This window comes from Plutella xylostella, chromosome 12 (assembly GCF_932276165.1).
Source record: "Plutella xylostella chromosome 12, ilPluXylo3.1, whole genome shotgun sequence".
Classification (NCBI taxonomy): domain Eukaryota; kingdom Metazoa; phylum Arthropoda; class Insecta; order Lepidoptera; family Plutellidae; genus Plutella; species Plutella xylostella.
Genome location: NC_063992.1, coordinates 5,897,726 through 5,923,152, shown reverse-complemented (window position 1 = coordinate 5,923,152; position 25,427 = coordinate 5,897,726). Strand labels below are relative to the sequence as shown.

General features: G+C 39.0%; 1 protein-coding gene across 1 annotated transcript; it reads right to left on the bottom strand.

Annotated features, from left to right (window-relative positions):
* Positions 1-897: 897 nt before the first annotated feature.
* LOC119694053 (gremlin-2) lies at positions 898-2,543 on the bottom strand. The gene is made up of 2 exons (XM_038119498.2): positions 2,415-2,543; positions 898-2,327 (listed from the first exon to the last, which is right to left on the bottom strand). Exons 1-2 carry the CDS (start codon positions 2,460-2,462, stop codon positions 1,653-1,655), a joined length of 723 nt encoding a protein of 240 aa, XP_037975426.2. The 5' UTR covers positions 2,463-2,543; the 3' UTR covers positions 898-1,652.
* Between the last annotated feature and the right edge of the window lie 22,884 nt (positions 2,544-25,427).

The following is a 25,427-nucleotide window of genomic DNA, read 5'->3' as shown; positions in this document are numbered from 1 at the left end:
TGGAAACGAAGCACTGCGCCTGTCCGCCCCCGGTCGGAGATCCCGAGGAAGACCTAAAACCAGATGGATAGACGTAGTGCAAAAAGACCTACGACACTGCCAAGTCTCTGAAGACGACGTTGGAGACAGGGCGAAGTGGAGAGAGAAAACGAGGAAGGCAGACCCCACCACCATATGGGACACATAGCCTGAAAGAGAGAGAGACTCACGGGCAATGATAAAATTCCACTCACAAAATGCCAACACCCAAACGACCCCAATTTTTTCAAACGTTTATTTTTTAAAAAGTAACAAAATATTATAAATTTTAGTTGGTAATATACTACATACAATAATATACATACTTCAATGTTGCAGAAGGTGTCATTTAGCTAGCCTTTTCCGTTTAATAATTTGGTGTTTTTTTTCAGTGGAACCTTTTCATTGCCCGTGAGTGTATTTACACCGTACACCTCACACTGTCTTTTCATGGAATTGTCAAGACTAAAACATTCAAGTTTTTTAATTCATATTTCAGTATAAGATACTGTTAAGGAATTTAGTTATAATTTGGGATTGGGTAGGAGAATCATTAAGTAGAGACTGAATTTATTTATAAACCGACTTGGTATGACCTGGATCTCACAACTTTTTACGGTTGAGATGCGAGACTTCGTACGTTTTTACAGGTTTATGTTTTTGATGATATATATATAAAGTAGTCTGAAGAACTGCGGAATATTTGGCTAGTAATATATGTTTAGGTTGAAAATTTAGTCAGGAAAACGAATTTTAGGTACGACTAAAGACAAAATTAATTAATACCTTTGTACACCTATGGAAACATATTAATATCGTTATAAGTTATAACATAAACAACACTCCGCTTTAGGTAGGTTAATTAAAACAACATATTAATATATTTTATCTTATTTGTATTTACAACCAATTCGTCTACATTTTACATCTGGCATTTTTCGTATAAAATGAGTTAAAGTATGTAAGTAATCGTAAATATTCATCATTATAGGTACAATAAATTATCCTTAAATATGTAGGTGGATCGATAGATACGAGTATGAACCACTTTGGACTCATGACGGTTTTTCTTACAAACTTAACAAGTGTAATAAGCGTAATTTCACTGTAAACGATAAGTATTTTTCAACCTTTTTTTGCAAAATTGTAAGGAGGTAATCGTTTTAATTCAATTCATAAAACGTGTAAGTACTTACGTTCTTTCTTACAGAAAGTCTGTCACTTACAGAATTCCTATTGCCTAATATCACACTTTGTATCTAAACATCTAATAAAAGCAGTATTATGAGACGGAAGTGTTCTCACACACATCTAATCACATCTTTATTAAACACAATCAAAGACATGTTAGTCAGCAAACGTCACAATAGCCATCCATCGAGCACATAAACTACACTATCAAGATACACCACAAACAATTAAAGCTTTTTGTGCCAGGGCTTCACTGCGAGCCGCGGCTAGGTAGTGAGTACCGACAAGTAATATATGCATCTCATGACGTCAGCCTCATTGACGTCCGAGAGCACGCGATCTGAATATGTAGCTGCCGTGTGCGGCGTCCACTCGAGCCGAGTCTGTGCGCCGGCGCCGGGCCGGGGCGGGCGAGGGTCCCTGCGAGGGAGGCGCGCCCCCCGTCAGTTCACGCCGCCCGGCAGACACTTGCACTGCTTGATCTTCTGCAGCCGCTTCCGCTTGTAGGGCGGGGTCTGCCCCGGGCAGCGCAGCGTCACCGTCACCCAGGAGACCTTCTTCGGGCGGCAGAAGGAGCAGGACTTGAAGGCGGGCGGCGGCCGCTCGTCGCCCGGCGCGTCCCGCCGCCGCGGCCCCTTTGGGATGTAGAACGAGTTGCACTGCCCGTAGCAAAACTTGTTTAGCACTGTCACAGATATGCATCCCGGTTCCCGAATCTTTTGCACGAGAGGCTCGGTCTTGCACCAGTCCTCCTTGAGGTACTCCTTCTTCGTGACCACGAGAGCGTTCTTGGACGATTTAAGCACTTTCCGGAAGTCGAAATTGGGTGGGAGTTCGGAGTTTTCGGTAGGGTCGGGCACGGAGATGACGACGGGGTCGGCGGCGCCGTCGCCCAGCTCGTTGCGCTGCAGGTAGGCGGGCGCGGGGCGCGGCGCGGGGGGCGCGGGGGGCTCGCGGCGCCGCGCCGCCAGCACGCGCTCCACCTGCTCCGTGTCCACGAAGTCCAGGATGGACTCGCTGGGGGTGAAGGCGCGGCGGCCGGGGCCCGCGCCCGCGCCCGCGCACGCCGCCAGCAGCGCCGCCAGGGCCAGCCAGTGTGATCTGCAGGGGAACTCCATCTGCAACGACGACGATCCACTCGATTATACTCCGCAGGCTTCGACTGATCGAGCAGTTGTGGAGAGGAAGTCGTAGGCGAGACTCACGGTAGGTCTCAGACGGTCGCAGCGGTGGGCGGAGCTCGGGCGGTGCATGCGAGCGCGCTGCGGCCGGCGGCGGGAGTGAGCGCGCCTCAATGGACCGCGCGCTCAATGGGCCGGTGACTCACGCGCCACAGACCACGCACTACGCAGAACCGATCACCGGCACACGTGCGACGGCTTAACAATCACACAAAGCGCCTCTGTACGAAGAAAAACTCACTGTTTTTGTCAATTGTTTGTGACAAACAAGCAATAAGTCAGGATTGACTTCCAGGAATGTTAGAGCCTACCGGATGTGATTACAATTAAATGAATATCTTCGTCGGTAACTCAGGTATGCCGCCAGAGAATGTCATCTCATCCCTTATCCATTGGATTGAAAGATCATGTCATGTGAAATCAGGAAATCTGTAATTAGGCAAGGACAAAAAATACATCATGATTCATGACACAGCGTCGTCGTCGAGAAGGTTTCCAGCAAAAGGAACTAGTAATTTCATGGTTGCCTCTCAGAGCCTGACTGCTCTTAGGCATGTATGTCCATAAGAGGCTGGATAGTCTATGTTGATTGATGCGCCGGAGAGATTTTCTCACCTCCGCGGCGCCAGCGAGGAAGCGCGGGCGAGCGTGTGACCGCGCGGGCCGCCGCCGCCGCCGCCGCCGCCTGTGGGGGCTACTCTGGTTTAAAAAAACGAGAGCTGTGATGCAATGGGTACGTAAAATACAATGAGATAGACTCGTGGATAGAGCCGCAGCGGCAGCGGCAGTGCAGCGCCCGAAACTTAGTTTTTCTTAAGCTAGAGTTATCCCGGCCACAAACCGCACTTTTCATTTAAAAACCACAGAATCATCAACTGTATGTTGTTATTCTTGTTATGTCCCCATTCAAATATAAAGGAATTTCAGTTTTTTTTATTAAAATCTGTAGTACCTACCTATAATGTTGAATTGGATTCGAATTAATTATTTTTCTGGTTCTATGATAATTGTGGATCTTTATGCCTATAAATTTTGCATTTAGAATAGAATATACTTTACAAGTCCTCTTATTATTTTACACCATGAAAGTTTTTATTTAAATATTATTTTTTATTTAAAAAAGTTTAAAAGAGGCAATCTTATTGCCTAAAGCAGTTTCTACCAGACAACCGTTCAAAATAGTACAAATAGACTAACAAATATTGTTTGCACTATTTACAAAAGTATGTATGTTGATATTGTTGATCAATCAAATCAACGAATCAAACCGACGATTCATTTTATTATCACTTCATCATAAATAAGAGTATAATATGTGATGTAGCACGAGCGATACAATTTCGCTCTTGTCCGAATTCCGCCAATAGCACAGTAGAACCTTTAACATTTCCGTTCATTTAGTCGCACAATGGCGCCGCATCCGGCTGAACCTTCTGCGAATCGTAGGCGCTGGGGGGTCACTCTACATCGACGAACGAAGGGTACTTTTAACAGCGTGCGGATTTAATCACGCACACGGAATTGCACGCCATTTTCCCGCGTTTCGCGTGCATATTCCACGCGTTACAATGAATACTTGTATGAACGCGTGCGGGGAATTCCGCGTGCGTTATCAAATCCGCATGCTTTTAAAAACAGCCGAACGAACGAGGATTGTCAGTGTCACGCAATAGAGCAGACAGCAAGATAGAGTCGTGGTTAGTTAGTTATGTCTTTCCTCAGCTTCGGAGTGCTAAGAATGACCCCCCTTTAGTGTGGGTGCCGCTGCGTTTTTAACAAATAATAAACCTCTCCGCTTCTTGTCAGCACACTTAGTCGAGAAGAGAGAAAATAATAGAGGTTTAGTCGTTTATTTAATTAAAATGTATAAAAAGTTCGATGAAAATTGTTGACTTTGACAGGAAAATAGGTAGCGGATACAGTATATAGTGTATGTTTCGAATCAGCTCCTACACATTCAATCAGAGGCAATCGTGGCTTCTAGAATTCTAGATAAAAATTGCTGAAAGTTCTTATGTGAAATATAGGTAAGTATATCCAAAAAAAATATAGTTATACCACTATCATACTGAAAATCATTAATAATTCACTTCTCAGCGATTGCTTGTTCAAAAGTTTTTAACAAATAAACTTGAAGCTTGATAAATCGAACCAACTGTCACGCGGGCGTTTGATTACTATGTTCGGTAATTATTGTTTTAGATCAGTTACTAGAAGCTAGTAGTTACTGCACTTGATCGAATCACTGATTCACTGCTGACTGATATTATCCTACTTAGTAATTACAAAATTAATACAAAGTGATTGTTTGTATAAATTTCCGTTCGCAAGAAGTCACGTACATAGACCGAGGCAGCTGAAAATGAAATATTAATAACACAATCACAATAACAATTTCGCATTAACACATCGATGATTATCTCAGCGGGCGATTCTAGTTAGCACAATTGACATTATTGAATGGGAATTTTATCCCAGAGTCGTCCACTCATCATGACTGGACAGTGGACCGGCCATTTATTTTTCCATGTATATTTTTTTTCATATACATATTGTTAATGTTATAATTACTATTCCACGGCAGTTCTCGTGTTGCGTACGTGCCTTAGATCATGAGCATTCACTCATTGTGCTAGTTCTAGACACAGGGAGGGCTAAAAACACCTCATTACTTTGAGTGCCAGCACATTCCCCGACTTGAAAATATTGTAAATTTTTGTATTTGTAAATAGGGATGCTTTTTTCAAATCCGGTTAGTGATATAAATATCATGTAATCTACATGTAGCTATGATAATCTATGTTGAAAATTAAAATACAGGAAATTATCTCATTATTAATAGGCTGATGTCGGATTACGGAAAGGGCATGAATGTGGCTATGTGAGAAAAATTAAAGCATAGTTTATTGGCCTTCAATAATTGTCGGTTTTGCTAGCCAAGCATCATTGTCGCCGTTACTCTATCATACATGTATACAGTACCATGATATAATATTACTTATATACGTAATAGATGGTTGAAATGAAAATGATTGGACGAGACAGTTTTAACGGTCAAAGCGGCGCCGGCACTCCTTCTGTCCGTTTATTTATTTTAACTTTCGAGATCTCATCTTCATTTATAATGCTTTTATATTTTATGGACTAAGATCACTTTATTCCTTATAGCTTTTCGCATAACGTTAATGTTTGCTTACCACTCTTTTAACCATTAACACAATTTCCCTCCTGTTTGTTATTTTTTTTTTAATTTCAGTCAAATAGCCATAAAATACCATCAATTAACCAACCACAACCAAAAACCAGATTTGATAAAATCAAAAAGCTATCACATGTAATCATATAATAACCAAGTAAGTACCATACTTAATATTTATTTATGTCTAACAACAAAATTACATGAAATTTATAATTTAAATAATTATATTTTTATTATACAAATTATAATACACATCTACGTATAATAAAAACATAAAAGCTTCTCGGTATCGATAAACTGGGTGTTTAATAAGCTTTTTTTCTCAATTTGGTCCGAATGTCCGCCTGACGCCGCTACCTGTGTCCGCGTCCGCGCAGACGGTATGTCGCAAAGGGCCACACTATTATACGCGTTTTATTTTTTTATTCCGTCACAGCTCTACATATTTACAGCCGAAATCTGTGGTACCACCACAATACACATTCTTTCACGCTTACGGCGCCAGTTATTAGGTTCATTTTGGCTTGAATTAAAGGTCATTCACTGCTGGTTTGGCGTTGCATTTTTGAATGAACAGTGCTCAATGAATGGCATTCCTTAGGGCTACGCTAAGCGCCTCTTTTTTGTCATATTTGTGGGTAACGTCTGTAAGGGGTTGTTTGCCGCCAGATGGAATGTCGTTGTTGCATTCATAAAAGGAAACGTTAGACATCGTGGTGATACAGGGTGTGAAGTACTTTAAAGAAGCTTACTTAATATTATGTTTTATCATATTATGTTTAATCTTAATATTATGTTTTATGTTTACATCTGTTCAATTTAAAATTTTAGAATGTTCATCGTAATTTCATGATAACTTAATTCTGAAAAATATTTGGAAGTTAAGCGACAAATTCAAATATTATGGCCAATAGTTACAAACATCTATACTTAAAAACTCGCGATCCATGGAATGGTTGTTACAATGAGTTCGCGATGTGTCGGCCTGTATTCGATGAAATTCCAGTTACCTTTACCTATCACCATTTTAAAATATTATTATGTATTCTGTTACACTTATAAACATTGTTTAAGGTATTTGCTTGTGCAAACTCCAGTAAGTGAACGTGAATCACGAAATGGTTGTAACAGAATGTTAAACTTATTTATGCGGTTGTAACACTTCTAACACGGATTATTTGAAGTGAGAATTGCATTCTAATTCAGTAACCACCGCAGTAAATCGATATTACAACTTTGTTAGTCGAGTCTATTACATATTTTATCACACAGCTCTAAATATTAAACGAGTACAGTCGGGTGGTAATGAAACCTGACCCCCTTAGAGTGACAAATTCTATGTAGGTACAAGATCTTGTTATGTGTGCAAAAGGATGACTATAACAGAATGTCCCCATCACCAACTGGAATATACGTCCTATAAGAATTTTGATAGGCAATAACTTTTTCACACATTCGATTTGAGCCTACTAGTACCTATAGTAATACGTAGTAACAAATGATACGGACAAAAAAGTGATAGAATTGTCGTTACTTGTGAGTTGTGACAGACAATGAAGTGATCATGATATTTATGATAAAAAGATAACTGCAATGAAACAGGATCATGCAGAAAGGTCTCGTACATTTACATGTAGATATTTTGCTTTATTTCTGCATTACTTACATTGTTTCATCATGAATATCTTGATAGAGAAATTATATACATAGATATACAGCGTATTGCAAAACTGGTGGCCTAAGCCGAAAGGGGGTGAAAATGTCTCAAACTATTACATTAGAATTAAGTACTTACCTAATATTTATTAAGTAAGTACTTATTTACAGACATTTATACATTCTAGTAGCAAACATAATATTCCAATTCGATATAATTTTATATTATTTCTTTGTGTCTGAGAATGAAGCTTAAATAAAATAAAAGATACGAGTTTTTTCATCTAGGTATTACTTATGTTGTATCTCTGATTGCAATAAAGAGGTCATATACAAACGTATCATTGTTCGTGTGATCAAATGGCGTGCATGCTCCGAATTCATTTTTTTCATGACATTGTATGAGACGTCTTTTGTCTAAAGTTTAAGGGGAGGTAATTAGGTATATCAACTAATTATCTTATTTTTTACATAAGACCATGTTCGTGTAATTCCAAGTTTATTCACACAAACAAGGATAAGGCATGTGTATCGACACATACATACTACAAGGTAGATAGATATATTATGTAGCTGTATTTACCGGGCTTTTTACCAGCACCCGAAGAAAACAAACGTACAAACGCAGACATCATCTACCTTCATCAAATCACATACAACACAACAATAGCTCTCATAATAAAGGAAATTGATCCTAATTTAGACGAGGCGCCGCTCCACCGGCTAAAAATACCGGCTTGATTAACATAATAGACATTCGAGCACTGTGGAGAAGTAAAATGCCGTCTGTAAGGCGCCATGACGCCATTATTCATATGGACGTTCCAAGTTTAAATCGTCCCCAATCACTTTGATAAGTTCACACAATACGGCGCCGGCGCACTGCACAATACAACAAAAAACGGGAACACAAAAACATGCGAGCCAGGTACGAGCGATTTGAGACCTCCTTATAAATCAAACTGCAGCCACTAAATGCTTATGACAGAAATATCCTTTTTATTCACACTTGTTGAGGCAAAAAACATGTCAAGTGCGAGCCGGCTCGGACTTCGCGGCCGCGTTGGTTTAAAATTAAACTACATAGTTATTATGTGTACTTTCTGTACTCGTAGGCAAACACAAACACTTGAGAACGAATCGATATTATTATGATGTGTAACTATAATACTAAACATATTTTGACGTAAGTGTAATAGGTAGGTACATCCTTCATACTAAAATCAATGTCTGTGATAAAATATATACTTACTCATTATAAATTGAATATATGTAGGCTCTACTTTTGCAATGGAGACTATTTGCGATGGAACCCTAAAACTTGGTTCGAAACCATATTGAATGGAAGATCCGAGCGCCGCACCGATGAATAACATAATAAGATTAGTTAATGTTTATTTCCTTTTTCAATTCAACAATTAGAAACGGACGTGATGCGATGCGAGCGACAAAAAACATCTTTAGATATTTGGGATTTAAAAACATTCCGAATATTTCAAACGACGGCCGTACATAATTCTGGGAATTGGTATTTGAAGTATTAGCGCCGTAATCCGGCCGGTTTACTGGCTTTAGCCTTACTACCTTTGACTACCTTTAAATATAACCTGCAGTCAAAAACTTTCACGGTTTAATTTAATACACGAGTTTAACTATGACATCGGTTCTAGGGGCGGTAGTGGCTCAGTTTGGTAAGCGCCGACGGAGAGATACAGGTTCTAATCTTGGCTATGGAATATACCCATTAAATATTTGAAATACATAAGTAGGTACATAATGTACCTACTAGGTATGTATACCATCTCTATTATGTTGAAATAATTCATTTTTATGAAACCTTCACATATAGATCTAGCTTATCTAGATATAATGTGGATCCTCCAACCCGCAGTGGACCATGCAGCGTGTTAGGAAAGGGTCCAAGCTTACGGGGATAAGTACATTACATTAAGCGATCCTGAATAGAAAATAGTACTGATAGATAAAGACGTTTATAAACGTAATTTTAAGAGAATAGACACCATCAAGTTTCCTTTCGTCAATAATGTAAAATGGGAAAGTGTATAGGAACAATCATAGAATACGCCCATACAAGGATAGATCCTCGCCGGTACAGTTAGAATGCCGTCGTAATTCGTGCGCTGGACCGCAGACCAGTTCATTGAATGGCGATTTCTGAACGAATGAAATCGACAGCGAGTGGGCGAGTCCATCGCCACCGCAGCCTCTCTCACCTCGCATGGGAGACGATTTGCTGCCGCTTGAGGCGAAAGGCAAAAGATATAGCGTTCACAGAAGCCTATAACATTCAGATGACAATAATAATTATGTTTCAGCAGCTTTCAGCAGCGTGGCGTGGAACACCCTCCTGCCCGCTGGACCGATGGCCTTAGGCCGGTAGCCAGTAGTTTCTGGATGAGGAAGGCCGAGGACCGAGTTTGTGGCGCTCCTTGGGCTATGACCAGCAGTGGATGATTATTGGCTGATAATGAATTATGTTCCGCTTCAGATAGTGTCAACATATGTATTGTACAGAGGGCACTAAACGTAACACTTTGGGCTTAAAACGTAGGTAACTCTGGTAACTATCGAAAGAATATGCAATGAACGTGACATGTTATGTTCATAAATAAAGAACAGTTAGGGTGGGTTGCACCATTTAACTTTCACTATTACAGACGTCAAATCTCTTGAAGATTGATCTGTTTCGCACAGAGATTTGACGTTTGTAATAGTTAAAGTTAAATGGTGCAACCCACCCTTATTCTATCAAATTAAACTGTAATTATAGTTCGAGATTTTTACAAATCCTATTAAATTTCATAATTTCAATACATTTTCGTCTAAGTACATCATTTATTGTCATCATGTAGGTAACTGTTCTGAGGCAGAATTTCGAAAGAAACAGCTTTACTCTCAACTCTTAGAGCTCTCTGCTCGGTGTACGAACAAAGCGGCTGGACCGGTTGGCATCGCCTACACGGGGACTAACCACCAATCTTGTGAGCAAATACACCAATAATACAACAATAACACCCTCTTGATACTCTGTAGCTCTTTGCTATAAACGCAATACAAAGTGCTCAAAATATATATCAGACAGTCATCAAAATATAATATCAGTCATGTTATCTTTCACCAGTAACATATAGGTACATTTGTCCAAAATTAATAATGCACATGCAGATCTTCACACCCGAATCATTAAATCGTAAGAGCCTTAAAAAAACACTTGCATTTTGCACCTTGTTCGAAAGAAATAGGATTCAATATCATGTGTCACATAATCGAAAACAACCGATCTGTCAAAGATTTCTATACGCATTATCAATTTTGGAGCACTGTACCTACCTTAGTTCGACCTGAATCTAAATCGTTGTATTTCTTACTTGCACATCCTTATAGAAACATGTTACAACAAAGTAGGTATTTATTTACCTACTCAAATGAAAAGTTATCTAATTATAAATAAAATATATCTCTAATGATTGCGTATGAGATGATCGAGTAATAATAAATTACAATATCTCCATTCAATTAAACGAGGTATTCATTTCTACAATAAAATTAATATTCGAGCTAACATGACGTATTTATAATGATGTTATCTAGAGGAGCGGTCACTGACCAAATTCAGCGGATCACTGACGTAACGGCGGTCACACACTTCACATCACTGAAACCAAAATTAAACAAATGACGTGCTGTTTTAATTGTTTCATTGTTTTCCGATGATGATGATGGGATAATACCTCAGATATATTTTATTGCAAATTTATCCTTTATCATTGTTTTCATTAGTAGAGGATGTCATAATTTCACAGGTAATTAGTAAAACTTATCGATACATAATGAATACATATTGTAATTACAAAAGACACACTGATTTATTGGCCCAGCAATTTTACTCAAACGACCTATGTTGCCTCCTAAATTGGAATATACAGGATGTTAGCATATCGGTACTTTAAGCCGACGGTGATTCAGGTGAACATTCTGATCTAACTGAAAACAAACTGAAATGTTTTTGCCGTAAACACTACGACTAAACCTAACTTAACCTACTTAAACATCAATATTCATAAACCATATAAACTGAAAACTACATATTAATAATACATACTATTATGTGTTCCGTAGCGACATCTGAAATCCATGTTATGAGATAGCATCTCCCTTATCGTCACGCCAACTTGCAGTTTTCAAATTTTCGCGCCTAAATTCCACGCTTCTCATTGGTCAAGCGCTCGGGCGGCGTCACTTCTAGCCGTCAAGTTGGTGAATTTTCCGCCATTATTGCGTCCAACTTAAAGTCGTACGCATTGCAGTTTTTTCAAAATCTTGTTTTAACTGAAATATTAGCAAATTTCCAACAAGATTTTGTTCGCGTCTCGCGTGTTGTGTGAAAATACCAAAATTAAGATGGATGCAGTGTCAGATGAGTGCAATTCGACCGCGGAAGTGTTTTCCGCAAGTCAAAATGGCGCGTGCCTTTCCGAAGAAAATGAGTGTGTGGTGTACATGCTGCGGTCCCCCGTGGCAGGCGCGCCAGATGAACACAACACGCAAGTGCAGGAAGCGGGCGGCCCGGCGCCGCGCCCGGCCGGCGCGGCCGCCGCCCTCTCGCTCTCGTAAGAGACGTCGAGATACGTCGAGTTCCCGAAGCCATGGTTCTCGGAGTGGCAGCAGCAGGAGCAGGGCCAGCAGCTCATCAGAGTACGCGCGCCGCAGCCGCAAGGATCGCCGCGGCACGCGCCGCGCGTCCCGCCGTCGCGCGCGCTCGCGCTCGCGCCCGCGCCACCGCCGCCGCCGGGGCGCAACCCGCTCCCGTGTCCGTTCATCGAGTTCTTCTGGGCTCGATACAAGGTTTGAAGTTCTGTCGCAGCAGCTGGTAAGTCAATTATCTGACTTAGTGAGTGCAAAAAAGGAAAACCAACTAAAGCCACAAGAATTTTTACTTCCACCACAATCAAATGACGAGGTGTGTAATTTATCAATTTCCATAAAAGAACCGTTAGTTCCGGCGGCGCCATCTCATAGAGTGGCTAAACTTGTGGAACATCAACACTTTAACAAAAGTGACTGGAAGTCTGTGCGATATGCTGACACCCAAAAGAAATATTTAGCGTGTCCCGCGTTCGTAGACTTAAAAGTTAACGAAGAATTGGCTAGCCTGGCCGACGAGTCGAGTTCCTTTATTAACTGGCCTCGTATGGAGCATTATCGAATGCATTTTTAACTCAAAATGAAATAGTTAATTCTTCACTGCAAAATGTTATTGACTGGGCGTCAAAGGTCAATGAACCGATAACAGCTTCTACCTACGAAAATGAAAGAAATTTTTGATAAGGATTCTAAGTATAAACTAGTGTCTCAGGATATATTACAGATTATTTGCGGAAAGCGAAACGAATGTATTGCGGCACGTAGGGGGGCACTTTTGAAACTTATTGGCGATAAATATATCAGTCAGGGCGTAGACAATATTCCACCGTCATCTGAATATTTATTTAATCCAGTAATGCTGGCAGAGTACATCAATAAAATAGGCGGTATTGACAAGTTAAAGCGTGCTACCGTGAAATATAACACTGAACCACAACCTTCGACTTCAAGGTCAGGGTTATCGGTCCTTACATCGCCGACAAGACAACCCGCGCGCAGTGCTAGGCCGTTACAGTCGGTACATCCCGTGCCCCCGGCGCACTCTGCTCATCCGTCTTATAAGCCAATGCCCTTTCGTGGTTTTCAAGCAGGAGGGGGAGACAAAAAGTTCGATAACAAAAACAAGTCCCATTACAATAAATTCAAAAAATCTTATGATAAATGACTTATAGCCGCTTGTAGGTGTAGCCTTCAATACTACCTTCACGTTTGGGAATCACTCATGGCGCCACCTGTAGTACTAAAACTAATAAAATCAGCTCGAATCCCAGTTTTTACGAAACCACCACTGATTATACCGTCAGCAGAAAACATAATAAGTTTCCATACACAGATGTCGCAAAGCATGACTGCTCAGATAAACCAAATGGTTGCAACAATCACCAATTGGATAGCGGAAACACTCAGGACTCGAGGATTTCACATAATTGTGTATCTCGCCGATTAATGCCTTGTCAGTCAGTGCAAAGAGAGAGATCCTCTTAGAACACACAAGAGCAACCATAGATCATCAACTTTCAAAAGTCCATAATGACTCCATCAAAAAGCCTGGATTTCTTGGGTGTGGGTTGGGACATACACGCAAACTGCAAGTCCCTCCCACTGTGCACCGTCAAAGACAGACAGTATTCAACAGTCAATTACTTGTCTGTTGGCATGTGGCAGTTGGATCCTAAAGCAGGCACAACGCCTCTTAGGGAAACTCAACTTTGCAGCCTTCATCACCCACCGGGGAAGGCTGCATTGCCGTTTTATGCAAAGACACTGTCAAAAACTCAAACTATGCCCCCAGACAGAGTTATTGATTCCAGAAGAGGTTTCAATAGAACTAAAGTGGTGGCTACAGAAGCTGCACATCCTGTCCTTGATCCACGAACCACATCAAGTGATATATTACCTGGCCACAGATGCCTCAGACCAGGCACAGGGAACCCAAATAAACGATTCCAAAGTCATCGGCCAGTTGGAGAGTTTTCAGATGTCATGGCATTGCAATTGAAAGGAAATGTTCACTGTTATAGGTGCCATAAGAATGAAATTCAAAACACTCAGACATAAAACAGTTTTACTGCAGACTAGAGCGACAACTGGACAGTTATGGCCTACATCAAGAAAGAAGGAGGGACCAGGTCGTTGACCCTACATTGTCTAGCCAAGACACTAATGGACCTCATTGACGAGCTCGACATTATGCTGATACCACAGTACCTTCCAGGCCGTTACAACGCAAACTGCTTGTCACGCGGTCGACCAACTCCAGAGTGGCATTTACTCAGCCCAGCAGTAGAAAGGATCTTCAGCCTTTGGGGCATACCTCAAATCGGTTCTTGTTCATAAATCTGTAATTTCTAGTATGTGTGAATTCAGTTCTCAGGAAAAAACACCACAGAATCCGGTGGAAAAAACACGATTTAAAAGCTATTTCAGTAGCAAAACCTGTGCCCATGAAAGCACCCATCTGGGATGCACGGGTGCTCATAGAATATCTACAACATTCTTCTCCACCGGTAGATAACTGGTTTGAAGTAACTAAGAGAACAGCTGTTTTACTCCTATTATACTCGAGGCGCAGGGTACATGATTTAACTTTGCTGCGTTGTGACAATGAACATTTAATTGACAATGGTAATAGTATAGTCCTAATTCCTGTATTTGGTTCAAAAACAGATACCAACTCATTTCAACAGTCAGGTTGGAAGCTGTTATCGGGGGCAGATCGTAATATTGATGTAATTTTCTGGTTAAGACGTTTATTAGAATTGTCTAGTATTAAGAGAGAGGGGAAACAGCTCACTGAATTGTTTTTAACATGTAGAGGAGAAGTTAAACGAGCTTCGGCTACTATTATTGGTGGATGGATTAGACGTTGCCTTAAGGATTCCGGTATAATTTCTTCACCAGGAAGTACACGGTCAGCTGTTTCTTCCTTAAACTGGATAGAACCTGTAACCTGTAAATGACATTATTTCTAGAGCCAATTGGCAATCTGTGATAACTTTTCGTAAGTTTTATCAAAGAGAATTGCTACCAGTTGTTAAACCTAATGAGGGCAAACGTTCCTTGTCATTATATTTTGAATCTGTGTAATACTCTATTGTTAGTATTCTATTCTTGTTCTTGTTACATTGTGATTGAGATAAGAATATTTTGTGTGATAATAATTATATTTTTAGAAAATTGATTTCTGTTAACAGAATTATTATGTGATATTACATGCCTAAATAGGTACATAATTATTCTAAGTTTGTTGTGATTAGGTCCTATAGGTTCATGGCCAATTTATTTCCAATAAATTAGTATTATTATATAATATGGTTTCCTCCATTTCATTGGTATTTCCATAGTTAGTACCTAGATTCTCATCACAGCTTTATATCTGATGATGATCAAAGTACCTACCTTCTTCACATTATTGCGTCATCTCTAGCCGCCAGGTGATAACAGACATTTCTCATAACATGGATTTCAGATGTCGCTACGGAACACATAATATTGGAGTTTTACCTACCATTAAAACTCTTATTATGTTTCCAGCGACATCTGAAATCCAGCAAGCGCTACCTGGCGCTGCATTATTATGATTATTCGGGAATATAATGGCGGAAAATTCACCAACTTGACGGCTAGAAGTGACGCCGCCCGAGCGCTTGACCAATGAGAAGCGTGGAATTTAAGCGCGAAAATTTGAAAACTGCAAGTTGGCGTGACGATAAGGGAGATGCTATCTCATAACATGGATTTCAGATGTCGCTGGAAACATAATAAGAGTTTTAATGGTAGGTAAAACTCCAATATTCTGTATGAGACCGTGTAGGTATTCACCTCGGGTATACAGAAATTGTATGTATATAATATGACACGTAATATAAATAAATAAAGAAAACGGCAGTAGGATGAATCAAAAGACGACGGACGGCGCCGGTCCGTGGCGCCGCACGTAATAAATATTACGATATTTTATACGAATAGAATCGAAATTATGATTACGTTCTTTGATTTGAAATGCGCCATTTGATTTGACATTTAAGTGCAACTCATTATCTCGTACAGCCTGTTGATGAAAATGCATAAAAGCATAAACCACAAAATTGCTGTTTCATAAAATAATACTTAGGTAGGTTTACACAATATCCGAATGGGTGACCCCATTGTATTGACCCTACCTGAAGAATTTAAACGACTATTGAAAATTCCTAGAAAAAGCTTCCCAATACCTAGGTACTTAGTCTACGCACACACATAACGCTGTAACGAATAAAACATACAGTAAGTAAATCTGATCAATTGCAGCATTCAATTAATGTCATCATCATCATCAGAAGGACACTTGAAGCTCGCTGAAACTCAAACAAACACATGGGAGTCGTAACATCAGCATAATCATCGAGCATCGGCATAATTCCACCGAATGGTAAACAATTGTAATTCATTTTCCCCGCAGCCGTTGTTTATGTGGTGTTCGAACCAACATTACAGTCATTAAGTCACTGGTTTAATGTCTAAGTGGGATAGTTTAGCATAGCAAATAATAGTCGTGCGACTGTGTTGTATTCGGTGTCATTCCATACCTTAGATTATCGATGTACAAACAAGATGGTGGGTCACATACATAGAAAAACAAAGCAAAAAAACTGTCCGCATTTTGTTTACTGTCAAACCGTTTTAAGTTTAACCTAATGACAACCATAATACCAATGAATAAAGTCACAGATCTTCTAACCGAACTTATTTTAAATAAGAGTTCCGTGGTATAAGTGGGGTCTTATTTGTCGAGACGTTATTTCACACTGATATTCCATCTGATTTGAATATTGTTAATCTAAGTTCCATACTAATAGTATGCGCGTCTACGATCCATCTCAACCTGCTCCATCATCTGCGGTGTTGTCACCGATTTGCGCAGTTTAGATGTTTTTAATTGACATCAAAGTTGTCATAACTTTATTTAGAAAATATGAATTATCAAAATAGAATTATATTTTAGAAAAAACTACGAGAATGACGAATACGTAACAGCTTCAAAATTATACACGGTACCAAAAACCCATCCTGTATCTTTAAAAATTTCAGTTTATTATATTTCAACCTACAGAATATCGCGGAATCATTAGTTTAAGTAATTAATATTAGACCCGACATAGAAACGACATAAATTTTATATACTTAAGTTATCTCAAATTATGACGCATACAAATAACTTGCACTTTTTGTTTAGTCTGGCTTGATAAATTAATATACATCGACAGACAGACTCGAGTTTTTCGAAGCTGTTACACGAGTTACATAATCTGGACAGCCAGACACACTGACCGTTCAATTGTTTATAATAATATGTATGTATATGGATTGTGGTACGTATCAGCATAAGGATTAGTCATCAAAGGCGCGGTGGTAAAGTTACTGACACAAAAAGCTTGACAGGTATTTTTAAACTTTCATTTAAAGAAAAGAAAAATATATTATTTCTACACATCCTACTCGAAAACTTTCCTGGCTGTGTATACTTGGCTGGAAAATAACAAATTACACACATACTTACTACTTTAGTATAAATACACTCACGGGCAATGAAAAGGTTCCACTGAGAAAAACACTAAATTACTTCTAAACGGAAAAGGCTAGCTTAATGACGATATTACCAACTAAAAACTGTTATATTTTGTTATTTTTTTTTAAATAAATGTTTAAAAAAATTGGGAACGTTTGATGTCGGCATTTTGTGAGTGGAATTTTTTCATTGCCCGTGAGTGTATCTGCCCTGAGACCCTCGGAACAACAGTCAGATCACTAAACTCCTGCTCCTATTCGTTTGTCTGTTATAAACAGCTTATGTATATACATTTTTTTCTATAGGTATCACCTAATGCAGGTCTAATATGTATTCGAGTCCTTCTATGAATGACATCATTAGATTGTTTTTCTGTACAAATGACGTGATAGACACGTGTGCTTGACATAGAATTAGGAGACAGCTATTTATATTTTTTGTTTATTTGGACCTACGGCAGCGTTTGAAAACAGGTTGAACGATGACTCACATAGGTGTAAGCCTTATTGAGACATTTCGCTATTATTTATATGTGTTAATTCCGTTACTATAAAAAACAGAGATAAGCTATTTTTATTTTATACAGCCATTAAAATAGTATTCTAAAAGCTCATATGGGTATGTAAGATAAAAACTATTTTAGAAATATAAAATGCCTATGGTTTCTTCAACTGGATTTTTTATAAATTCTTAAAAATCAGGTGTGATGGTCAATGGTAATGGTAATATAAACTTGGTATGCACGGAGCTTAGACGCTGAAACTTTTCAAGGCCAAGCGAAACTCGCGGCTATAGTACGAAATAAATTATGAAACTACGAATGAATTAAGTGCATAAACTCAATACCGCAATACGTATTTTGGTAAAAAGACAGATTTTATAATGAAACGTTTTCTTTTGTGGTGTCAATTACCATAACTTTACAGGTATTTATTCAATTAATAAATTGATGAGTATTTGAGTAAAAACTAAATGAATTCAACATAGCAGCCATCCCATACATTAGCCACCGCCGCCTGACGCTACGAGAGGAGAATAACAATTTGTTGTTATTAATCGACGGTTAATTATAAGAATATTGACGCCACCACAGATTATGTTTGTTTATAATCTGTAGAAGAGCTTGATTCTGATACAAAGTAAATGCTCTTCGGCTGCTTCGAATCGTTCCTAATTGATTTGACGAGTGATTTGAATTAGCCAAAATGTTTTTAATAATTTCAAACAAAGTCTTAGTTCTCACTAGAGAGCTCCAAGTCCGAAACACATGAAAAATGAAACAGCATAGTAAATATTGGAAGGTTTCGTGTTAGAAATGAGTTTCCCTTAATCTTAATTAAATATACCTACTTTAAATAGTAAATATTTTTATCCATAATAGGAAGTCAAGAATCAGGAATTCATCTGCATTCGACAAGCCCACTTTATGAATAACGAATTACGTACCCGCATCACGCGCCACCAACTTCATACATTATTGTATTTATAATAAATAAAAAAAAATAAAAAATAAAAAAAAAAACACGCACTCACGCCTTGTACTAATGTACTCCCTTGCGGGGTAGGCAGAGGTGCATTGCTGCACCCACTTTTCGCCAGAGTGTATGTTAGTCCCAATGTAATAGGGGGCGGGCCTATTGCCATTTTACGGGCACATCCAAGACCCGAGAACAAATATCTGTATTTAAACAAATATCTGCCCCAGCCGGGAATCGAACCCGGGACCAACGGCTCGGTAGTAGGTCACTAACCACTACGCCATTCGTGTATTTATAATAAAATATTGATATACCTAGGTAAATTACACATAAATCAATATTAATAAACAACCCTCAACAAGCTTTATGTTAGCATGTCATACTCATACTACAGAAACTAGATTATGTATTCTTGGATCAACAGAGTGCCTATCTCAGCTTTAATTTTCTTGCTTAAAAATACCTATAGGTAGGGATTTTCCTTGTGATGATCAAAGAGAGGCGAAACTGCCCATATAATTGTAATAAAATCAATCAACATCTTTATGGTTATATTGTAGTCTGATTGTAGCTAGCAATATTAGAATGCAAATATTTTTGTAAATAGCCACTTAAGTCATATTATGTTACTACAAGTAACCTATAACATACAGAGTAAGACTCTCCGACCGATTTCAGCGACGACGGTTGCGGTGACTCCCGTTCAAACAGGGCCAACTAGCTCGCCGCCGCCAATTGAAAAAATAACATAACTTTTTCCGTTTTAAAGTGTTTTTTCCAAAACAGCCACGTTTCACGTCCTCTTCTTGCTAATTCAAACTGAAGTTTCGTCTAAATCTGTATTGTAACTATTTTTTTTAGATGAAATGTAAAAACACTCCCAGTCTCCCATACATTTCATTTACATAGTAATAATTGGGAAATCTACTTAAAACAAGGGAATTTTCAAGCCAGTACTAAGTGCGTAAATATGATATAAAGGTATCGAGTTATCTTATTAGCATCGCTAAAGGACAGTAATTATTTTATTAGATCCAGTATGATAGCGATGCAAATCACTAGATGATAAATCACCGTTGATTAGAGGTATCTTAGGTGCAAAGGTGTCGCGTGCGAAATAGATAAAAATCTAACATTTTACGTTATGTCAGCCGCTGTTGCCTTAAACTCCGATAGCACAATTTAAATTATCATGAAATTTAAGAGGTTGTATGTATAGTCTATCCAGTCTGGTTCCATTTTATCTGACGGTCCATGATCCAAGAGCTATATTAATAATTCTCATTCTCAGCAACAGCACGCATCTCTACCAGTTCATTCAGTTGAGCTTCACCGTCACTTATCCGCATCCTTGCTTAGTTGCTAGTCAGTGATTGCGGTAGTCCGAATGGAAAATGCTGGAGCTGCTATTGTCATGCAATACTTATATTTATACAAGCTCGTTATTAGAGGCATTATAACGTAACTATTTAAAGAGCCTTCTGAAGGCACAGTTATTTTATTTAACACTTCCTTTTTAGTACTTACATATTTAATATATATATTATTTTTTTATGCTTCGGAAATTCTGTATTTTTGTCCATATTAATAATCAGCCAAAATTTACTATTACTATAATCTACTTCAATATGTGTAAAAGTACTTATACTAAACTATCTATATATTTTAATAATTAAAAAAATTAAAAAACCGACTTCAAAAAACCACTAAAATGTAAGAAATAATTTAAGGTTTACACAAATTCTACTCGTATGAGACAGTACAAATATACCTAAGCAGGAACTGTTCTTTTTTGATGTTGATGCGGTGACAAAGTAATCTGAAGAAATATGGCACCAACTTCAAAAAAGAACAGTTCCTGCTTAGGTATATTTGTACTGTCTCATACGAGTAGAATTTGTGTAAACCTTAAATTATTTCTTACATTTTAGTGGTTTTTTGAAGTCGGTTTTTTAATTTTTTTAATTATTATTTTATTTAATAGTTTTTAGTTTATTTGTAATAATTTTCAATCAAAAGTAAGGTGCAAATGATACCAAAAAGTCCTACTAATCAATACGAATCTAACGAATCATTCAAGCCTAAACACGAAGTAGTTGCTATATACCGTTGACGAGTTCCCCTGACTGCCTTCCGTTTCCATCATCAGATCAGCTCAAGGTCACCATCATATTTTTTTGTTATAAGAACTATATTTACGTTCTTAATTTCATTAGAATCGGTTAATATGTGCCCAAAATGGAAATTCATACCCTGTTTTTACCCCTTTACGCACCCCTGGGGGTGAGATAAAATTCTAAAAAAAAAATGGGACCACCTGGGAGCTCAACACAGTACAACAAAAAAAGAATTTTCAAAATCAGTTCATAAACGGGGGAGTAATCGGTGAACATACATAAAAAAAAATATAAAAAAAAAGATCCCGACGAATTGAGAACCTCCTCCTTTTTTTGAAGTCGGTTAAAAATAAAAAAGATAATAATATAAAATACTTATAATAACATCCTGGCCTGGAAATATTCTACCCTTAATAAACAGGAGTTTATTAAAGGTAGAATATTTCTTTGAGTTCGCTGCCGTCGCCCGGGATGGTTCCGAGGAGGCTGGCAGCATTCCCTCTCTGTATAGCCAGGCTGATGCGCCGGCTGAGATAGCTGCCAGCCCTCCGGTCCCTTGATACCTCGACCAGGCGCGACGAAAGTTCTTTTACTAATCGTCGCGCTTCGGGTCCCCACGGCCCCAGGGTCTCAACCCCAAACGGCACAAATATGTAGCTGTCAGACAGACCGTTGTATTTGCGCCGTTTGAGTTTTCTGCAGCAGCCGCCGCCGTGCCCGCCGCCGCGGCACTACCCTGGATGTGGGAGGAAGCCACTGTGTCGGTGCAGGTGGCGTGCCAGAATAGGCATTTCCCGTACTTCCAGGGCATTACGGTCATACCGTCGGGCCTCTTCCCGTCGTCTCTCGCCAGGCCGGTTGGCTCTAGGATGGCGGGGATTCCGGCGCTCGCAAAGGCCCGACGTATGACGTCGTTAAGGGCCGCGTGGCGGGGTAATCGGCCGGCACTCCGCTGACAGGAGAGGCCGTGGTGGCCAAGCTGGTCGACGGGGTCCCCGCAACGGCAGCGATGTGGCTCGTTGCTCTTACAGCCTACTCTCAAACAGACAGAAAGGTTGAAGGTATTGCGGTCCAGCAGTGTGCCCACACTTGCAGATGGAAGGGCCCTCAACCAATGTCCCGACTCCGGTTCGGCAGAAGCCATGAGGCGGGCGCGGTCTGCAGGGCTGGTGGCAGTTTCTAAGAGATTTTCCTGAACCTGCCTGCAGATCGGCTCGTCCCACAGCCTCTGGAATTCCGGTAGTCGAGGGACATCTTGTTGTGGGCCAGCGATATCTGACCAGGCGCTCCTGGCCTCGGCCAAGTAGGTGACCTCTGCATCGCCAAGCGATGGGTAAATTATCTTTCCGTAGAGGCCAGCCGTACTGTGTGCCGAGGATAGGAACGCCGGGAAGGCCACACTGGACGCCGAGCGGATGCCCAGGCCACCGAACCGTCTCGGCAGCGATGCCTGGGCGCAGCTGCCCAGTCCAGTTGGCAATTTAGAATTTCGGTTAATATATTTCTGATCATCGCATCCAAATTATTAAGTAAATTTTGGTGTCTCCAAATAGGTGAATATCGCAGTACATAGGTAAATTTTGGAACGAAAAGACAGTATCTGATGATTACCAGGGCGATTTGCGGATTAATTTGTACCAGCCGATGCGATGATTCCTGGAATTTTGTGATTTCATCGTCAATATATTTTGGAATCGATTCGTCAAGAACTGGGGATCCGAGGAGACGAAGCGAGCTTTTATTTAAAATTTTGATACCGGGTGGCAGAGAGTTAAATTTACTATGGATGTCTGTTTGTTTGTCTGTCGGTAGTTTGGGGTTGATAAAAAGTTCACATTTAGAGAAATTTAATTCTAGTCCGATGTTTTGGAATTCTTTGATCATGGAGTCAAGGTCTTAATTTTTAATATATGTATTTAGTATCTAATAATTATTCAAGTGACTTGTTATATTTTAAATTAAGTTTTTATCCATACTCGATCGAGTTACATAGTTATAGTAAATGGGTAAGTACTTCAATGCTTCATAGAGTATTCCTTCATAGTTATTACACTTACCTAAGGAAAATATGTTGATACAAAATGTTTATCTTGGTATACTTATATTTTATACCTACTCAGCAAAAACTTAAACAACTTCATCAACCAGTGTCGGCAGCCATGTTGGTTTATTCATACAAGAAACTTTTAATGAAAATAGAAATAAAATAGTCCTAGAATATAAAAAGTACGGCCCATAAATCAAAACCTTATGAATAAATATGTATTGAAGACTTGCTTGGTGATTAGCCAGCATCTTTAAAAAACAATACAGTCATATGTATACATAATTAAATCAGAGTTCATAGCCCTTATCCAGTATGGGTAAGTATAGAACAAGTAACGAAGAAACTCATGAATTATCATGAACTGATGGAAGAGATAATAGAGTAGAATAGAATAGAACAGAAATAATTTTATTTCAGTAATAGTAGGGTTAAGCATAAGTACATCCCCTGATATATTTAAGATATTCATATTAACACTGACCTCCATTTTGCAGGTCAATCTACCCGTCATACTGAGCTATTCCCATTCTGAAATAGCGAAAAAAAAACAACAGCTGTTCCGTAGATTCAGGTTTTTTTGCATCAGAATAATATGAAATAAACTCGTTAATATTGCATTCTAATTTCAAATTAAAGATTAAAAAATGGAGTCCATTTGATGTCGGTATTCTGTGAGTGAATTGTTAAAATAAACGCAGTTATAAATGTCATTATTTACTAATCCATTAAACTACAAAATAAACTATGTAATCAATGGTTATCGCTATTACTATAATAAACGCACCACTTAATTATACATTCGCGCATAAATAATTAAATAAGTACAAAGTAAAAAACATTGTGTTAATTGCTGTCAATTTTCCAAGTCGCAGTCGTGAACTGGTAACAGACAGACAGGCGTTTACACTTTATTGAGTTATTTTATTTTGATTGTCGGTTAAATCACTAAATATTGCCTCGTAAAGTACGGGTGCTTCTTGTAAAATCCTTCTCGGCAGTTTTTTTTAAACAAACATAGTATACTTACTTACTCCGTTACAGTGGATCTTGGCCTGAAACAAAATAAGTCGCCATTGGTCTCTATCTTGCGCAGTCGCTCTCCAGTCGCCGGCCTGTAGTTCGCGCAAGACCTTGCCGACTTTATCGATCCACCGATATATGGGACAGCCAACTGTGGGGTTACTACTACCGAACATTAGGATTTAACAATCCTAGAGCAGCGTTGCTCGCTTGTTAAATCTGACGATACTTTTATAGATCTGACAGATGTTTGTGTAAGTGGTGATACGGTAGGTGGTCTACGACGACGGTTCAACTACTGCGCTAATATTAATTACTATGTTTTGCTTCTGGATCTAATGGGAATGCACTGGAACTGGACACCGTAGAAGCAATTAGTTGGCCAGTCCAAGTCTAGTAAAGTTGATGTATTGAAGTGGGCCACGACAGTTGTGGACCCAACAGACTGCGATTTATGAATTTTATTTCTTAGACTACTAACAGGGCATGGTAGGTATAATCGTTTTCGGAAATGCAAATTAGAACTACTAGGATTTGAGATTCCAGTTTTTATTGAGTGCTTGTTTTATAGTATAAAGTCGATGTAATGAGAAGATGCAAGTGTGAGTGTGTATTATATGGCTAAAGTTACTGATTAATTATTTATAATAGTAGGTATAATTATATAAACTAACCCCCTTATTCATAGAAAAGTTACAATACGTTTTAACTAATAAACTGTTTTGTCCCTCTCTGCCAAAGAACAAATTGTTCTTTGTCGGAGAGGGACAAAACAGTTTATTAGTTAAAACGTATTGTAACTTTTCTATGAATAAGGGGGTAAGTTTTTACTCTTATTTTACAATCTTCTTGTGTCCAGATGTGGCTATAGCCTATAGGTAATTGTTTTATTCATCGATGACAACATTTTTGAAGCACGCTGTAATCAATTAATACGTTATTTATAATATCTGACGCTGACTACCGTGACTATTAAATCATGACTTGACAATACATCAATTAATTAATTTAAACTAGATATGAACTGTATTAAATTTACAAAGATTTTGCTGAAATATGTATTACTGCGCTATGCGGTTTTATTTGACACCTTGCTAGCTTGCTACATCAGTGTCCTAAGGGGCCGTCCATTAATCACGTGAGGTCGGTTTTCTCATTTTTTGACCCCCCCCTCCCCCTGGTGATATTTGGTGAGGTTTGGGACCAACCCCCCCTCCCCCCCCTGGATCACGTGTATTTTTTTGGAAGTTTATGTAAAGGCAATATTTGACTAGAAAAAATATAGGTCATACTAGAAATCGTTAAAA